Source organism: Gracilinanus agilis, chromosome 3, assembly GCF_016433145.1.
Source record: "Gracilinanus agilis isolate LMUSP501 chromosome 3, AgileGrace, whole genome shotgun sequence".
In the NCBI taxonomy this organism is placed as follows: Eukaryota; Metazoa; Chordata; class Mammalia; order Didelphimorphia; family Didelphidae; genus Gracilinanus; species Gracilinanus agilis.
The window spans coordinates 88,339,276-88,345,553 of NC_058132.1; the positions used below are offsets into that span (position 1 = coordinate 88,339,276).

Sequence of the window (6,278 nt, forward strand, 5' to 3'; positions counted from 1 at the left end):
TAGGAGATGCTGTGCATTTTATATAAAACCTTTGACTGGATTCCTCCCATAGGAGAGGAGAAGGTGCAGAGCTTAAAAATTATTCACTTTTAGATGACTTAAACAGAACAGATATTCTAGCACATTATCTATGAAATCATGAGCCTGCTTTTTTGTTCTTTATCAGTTTTCCATGAACACATTGCAGTCTAGCTAATCAAAATCAGGAAGTATGCATTTTGACAGCAAAGTAAAATAAAATTAGTCATTGCAGATTTCTTGATGTACCATCTTTTAGGTTCAGACTAATGATTTAACTCTAGTTAGCATCCTCTTGGGAGGAACAAGAAGTTCATAAATTTGAGAGTAAGGTTAGAGGCACTGAAGAAATCTTAGTGTCCTTTCTTTTTTCCACTTCTGTTATCAAGGGTAATCATGAATTTTAATTATGATATTTTGACTCCATTGGACCAATGAAATCCCTTCGTGGTTGCCAAATTATAAATATGAAAAATAATTATGACTGAAATAATAATATAAATTAGTAATTTAATTAAAGCCATGCTGATAGATAAAGTTATTAGACCACGCGCTTGTAAGAATTCAAAATTGCCGCCCCAGTCATTATTACCTCTTCCTCAGTCTGCTGGCCAAGAGACCACTCCCTCCTAACCCAGGAGATTATAAACTCTTCCCTGTGTGGAGACATAGGTGTCCCCATGCCCAAAGAACTGGAACTGGAAACCCGTTGGACCACGGGAAATGTAGTTTGATAATGTCCATAGAAAATACATATATATATACTTAAAGATGACATCTCCAAAATTTTACTTTTACACAATTTAAAAAAGTCTTTTGTCTATTCATAAATTTTTGGGGAGGGATAGAGAATCATCCACGGGAACTTTAATGCAACAAATAAGAAAATAAACAAAAAACAAACAAATAAATAAACAAATAAAGAAATAAATAAAAAGAAAAAATGAATTAGACTAGCATAAATAGTTTAGGAGGAACGGAGTAGGTAGACTATATTGCATTTGTGCCATCATGTAATTACAAATCTTGATGCATAACTCCAAAGAATCAAACTTAAAGTGACCCAAAGGTCAATGGAGAGTTGCATGGAGGATACAGATGGGCTATAGCACATTTCCATTAATGATCCACACACAAGAAGTGGTCTAAGAAATATCATCAATAAATATATAATCAATAAAGTAGGTGGGCCCACTTTATCAAAAGCAAGAGATAATAGATGTTTTGACCAACATGGTCCAAAAGCCAGGCTGGTACCAACACAATGTAATAATACTTAAAGTAAGTTAGCCTCTAGCATGTTGGAAAATCCTACATAATAATAATAATAGTAACAACAATAGTAATTAATATTACCTAGCGCTTTAGGGTTTGAAAAATGTTTTTCACATTTTATTTCATTTGGTCTTGCCAACAGACCTGTGAGATAGGTATTGCTACTCTTCTTATTGTATAAATGAGAAAATTGAAACTCAAATGGTACAAGAGTCACACAGATAGTAAATGTGAGACAGGATTGAAACACAGGTCTTCTTGACTCCAAATCCTAGATTTGGTCATTTGTCTGCCATGATAGATCTGTGAAGGGATATACTGGAGCCAGTTTAAACCATCTATAGCAGATTGTTAAAATTTTAGTTTGAGTGGAGTAGAAATGAATTCTTCTTCAATCAATTGCCCCATAACAGAAGCACAAGTACATAATGGAGACTTGTTACTACTTGGAATAAACAAATATTTACAATTTAATCATTTGAGTAAAACAATATTCTTTATGATGATTGTAGTTGTTAGTAGAGCACAAAAGGAGATGTTTTCATGAAGAATAAAGTTGAAGTGAAGAACTTATGATGATCCCCCCCAAATCATTTAATATCGTTTGAGAGGATTCTGAACTAGTGAAGGTCCCATTGTTAGAACATGTTTATGTGTCCTTTCAGCCTTTACTCTCTTTAAAAGTATAAAATGATTTAGAGAGTTCTTATGTAAGATAATATTCTTGAAGTTTACCTAGTGAAGATGGCCAAGTGGAAACTCACCTGTGCTGTGGGAGTGATTTTGACTTGCCTTATAGTTAAGCTATTTGTTTTGACAAAAGTGCAGCAGAAACTTAGTGTGAAATCTAAGCTATTCCATCCATACCTCCTCAGGACCCCTGAGAGTAATGTATGCATACTTATGAAAGGTAAAACTGAATAGGACTAGCCACAGTCTAAAATGGCTGGGAGAGGTCTCAATGCAATAACCAAACACTAAGGTACCTAGGAACTGCCTAGATACAAAAGGAGAAACTAAGAAGACCAAAAGGGTTGTTAACTTTAAAAAACACAGAACTATTAAATAGTCATAAAACCACTCTTTAATCAAGGGAAAGGGGGATTAGGGCTACTTGGCCTCTTTGGCAGAGCTGAGCCTTGTGCAGAGTCTAAGATCTGCTCCCTGATTCCCCTGGGAGTGACACCGCGCTAGATGACCACTCCAAGGAACAAAGGAAATTGGGGAACTTATATACCATTTGGGAAGATCCAGGGGCTGGGAAAGATGATTGACATTGTACTACAATCAAGCTTGGGAAAGGAATCATAGGTAGAGGCTAGGGTCTAAGGGAAGGGGCTGCTTACACAATGGATACTAAAGGATGGTCCCTGCCCAGGTGTGTCTTCCTAAGACAAAAGGGTATTTAGCATTTACCCTAGGGTCCATTATTCAGTCTGCAACTGCTGGCCAGAGATTCCCTTCTGGGTGGATTCTCATGGGAACCTGGAGCAAGCACAAGCTTTGGGGGTCTCCAGCCTACAAGCTATTCCTAAAAGTTGGGGTTCATCAGAACTCACTAAGCCACAAGTTTGGGGTCTCTAGATTCCACGTGTGTCGACAGGGTACTTCAAATTTGATTATATTTGCCAATCCTATAAAAGGTGATAAAGGGGTGCTGGAGGGTTTTTTTATTCAGTCTGGAGCAAAGAACAGTCAAGGGATTTCTTTTGGACAGGTAATCAGGAATAAGGGTCAGTTTGGGATTTCTTAAAACAAAATTGTCACAATCAATAGTAGCTGTATTGTCAGAAAAGAGAAGAAGAAAATGGATTTGAAAGAGGCCTAATATCTTAATGTTAATGTAATAGTATTGATTATTTAATTTTTCTTTCTTGAGAAACAATATCAAAATGGAAAGCATGTTTCTTACCTGACCAAAAGTAGTTATAATAATGTTTTTTTCTCTCTTTTTAAACAGAGGAAAGTTTCAGAGTTCACAAATTCTTTTATTTCCCCATATATACAAAATTGATTTTTTTTTAATTTAAAGAAAACCCCATATTTTCCAGAGTAGAAATTTGGAAAAGTCTTTACATGAAGAACAAATTCACTATCTTCCTGGGTTAATAATTCTATCTTGTGGCACTTTGGAAATTGTCAGAGAAGTTAACGTTCCAAAAAGTCGATTGCTAGCATAAATGGTTTTGAGAAAGGAGTACAGGGAAGAAGACCAAATTCCATTCCTTGGGAAATAAATGGCTTTTGAATCCATCCATTCACATTTGTTAAATACTGTAAGGGGTAAAAAGGGGTTTTGGTTGGGTGAATATTAAAAGGTTTGGCCACCAGGGAATCAAATAATTATCAATCCCCAATTAAAGAATAACCTCAAGTCAAAATGGCTTTTATGGAAGTTTATTTACAAATGAGAAGAGGAAGAGAAAAATAAGAAAATCAGAGAGGATAAGATAGAATAAGAAATCTAACACACTAGATAGTTTGCTCTAGCCTCCTGGTTCAACCCAGGCAGATTTAATTAGTCCTCAGTTGTAGGAGGCTCAGCCTTGAGCTGCGAGCCTGAGGGCTGGAGATGAATGAAGCAGAGGTTTCAGTCACAGAATCTCTTTTGAAAGGGAAGTTCCTTTAGAGAAGTTCAAGAAGATTAATCTTTACACTCACCACGTGTATTTCTAAGGGAAGGATTTTAAGAACGGTCCCACCAAGGTCCACTTTGGGAACCACTGCTCTAGACTGATGTCAGTTTTAGCAGGAAATTAAATAAAAATTTCTCCTGGGATGGCATCATTCTATCTGAGCCTAATCTAGAATATTTGGTGTGATCTTGCCCTTCCTTACCTTTAGCTAACTTCTGTCCCTCTTCCTGGACAGCACTCGCGCAATGGCTCGGCGAATTTCTTTGGTCTTGACACTATAGACAAGTGGATTAACCACAGGTGGGAATAAGAGATAAGCATTGGCCATCATGACCTGTAGCAGAGGAGGCACAGGGTGCATGAAGCGATGTAGCACAGAAAGACTGATGACAGGGATGTAGTACGCAAGCACGGCACAGATATGTGACACACATGTGTTCAGCGCCTTACACTGACCTTCCCTAGAGGCAATTCTTAGCACTGTCCGGAGGATGAGCACATAGGAGACCACGATGAGCATGGAGTCTACTCCAAAGGTGAAGATAACGATGAAGAGCCCCAGGATGCTTTTAGGTCGTGTGTTTCCGCAAGGCAACTTGATCAAGTCTGAGTGGAGGCAGTAGGAGTGGGACAGAGCATTGTGGCCACAGAAGGGCAAGCGCCTTAAGAGTAAGGGCAGTGGGAGCATGAGTCCCAAGGTTTTCAGCCCGATGGCAACCCCTGTGCAAGTGATTCGTGGCAGGGTCAGGATAGCCGTATAGCGCAGTGGGTTGTAGATGGCTATGAAACGGTCCACAGACATGGCGAGTAGGACAGCTGACTCTATCATGGTAAAGGAATGCATGAAGAACATCTGGAGGAGGCAGGCTTCAAAGCTGATTTCATTTATGCCAAAGAGGAAGATCCCCAAGACAGTAGGCAGTGTACATGTGGTAACTCCAAGCTCAGCTGATGCTAGCATGGCCAAGAAAAAGTACATGGGCTGGTGAAGGGTTTGGTCAACTCGAATAACATGAAGAATAGTGCCATTGCCTAGAAAGATGATGACATACATCAGGCAGAAGGGAATAGAGATCTTGAGGTGCTCAGCTTCCAGCCCAGGAATGCCAACCAGAATGAAGGTTTGGGGAGTGAATGCTATGGATTTATTAAGCATTTGCATTGTAGATCTTGTCCTATGGGATCAGAGTTTCCTAGAGGATTGTAAGCAAAATGTTAATCATCCAAGGATTACTGTGGAGAGAGCCCTAGAGGATTCATTCAGTGTAAAGAACACTGGTTCTGGAATCAGAGGACTAGGGCTCAAATATTATTTCTTTCATTTAACTGTCAGTATGATCTTGGGAAAATTAATAAACCTCTCTGGTTCTACAATGGTCAGATGAGAAGTTTGGATGAACTAACTGGTAAAGTCACATTCAGATAGAAAATTTGTGATCCTATCCACTGGGTGTCCAGAAGAGGCAAGGAGAAGAGAGAGCCATCATTTTAAGGCAACAAGGTGGCATAGTGAATAGAATGATGGATCTCAGGCCAGAGGATTTAAGTCCAGATTCAGACTCAGGCATTTACTCGTTGTATGACCCTGGGCAAGTCACTTAATTTCTATTTGTCTTAGTTTACTCAACTATAAATTGAGAACCCTACTAACACCAACAACTAGGGTTGCTGTAAGGATTAGCACAATATCTGACATATACTTGCTTATTCCCTTCTCCTGTCTCGTGGGGAAATTGTATTTGGACATACATAATGATCTTCAAAGTCTGATACAAAATTCAAAAGTGAGTAGTGTTAGACTTAGTTTCAGAGCATTAGAATATACTGGTTTATAGAGTTTTCTTACTTTATGGGAAATAACTATGAAAGAAGGAAAGAAATAAAGAAATAAAAAAAGGAAGGAAGGAAGGAAGGAAGAAAGAAAGAAAGAAAGGGAGGGAGGGAGGAAGGAAGAGAAAGAAAGAAAGCTTTTATCAAGTACTCACTATGCTCCAGGTACTGTGCTGTCTTGGTATGGGGAATGGTTTTCTGTCTGCTAATGGAATGTTCATCACTTTGATGATCCTATGTCCTCATATGTAAAGCAGTATTAATGACACTCACTCATGAACATATTTATTATTTTTTTCATAATTGTTTAAAGAAAACTGAGTTCCAAATTCTCTCCCTCCATCCTGCCCCTCTTCTACCATTCAAGAAAGCAAGCAATAAGCTATCAATTATACATGCTACCTCACACATTATGAAATTCAAATGATTTAAGATGTATAAAGCAACTTGTAACCATAAATCTCTCTCTCTCTCTCTCTCTCTCTCTCTCTCTCTCTCTCTCTCTTTCTCTCCCCCCCT

At 38.4% G+C, this 6,278-nt stretch overlaps 1 protein-coding gene across 1 annotated transcript; it reads right to left on the bottom strand.

The window, feature by feature from the left end:
- Positions 1–4,137: 4,137 nt before the first annotated feature.
- On the bottom strand, positions 4,138–5,085 carry LOC123241126 (olfactory receptor 51A4-like). The gene has a single exon (XM_044668830.1). The coding sequence runs from the start codon at positions 5,083–5,085 to the stop codon at positions 4,138–4,140; it is 948 nt and encodes a 315-aa protein (XP_044524765.1).
- Positions 5,086–6,278: the final 1,193 nt, after the last annotated feature.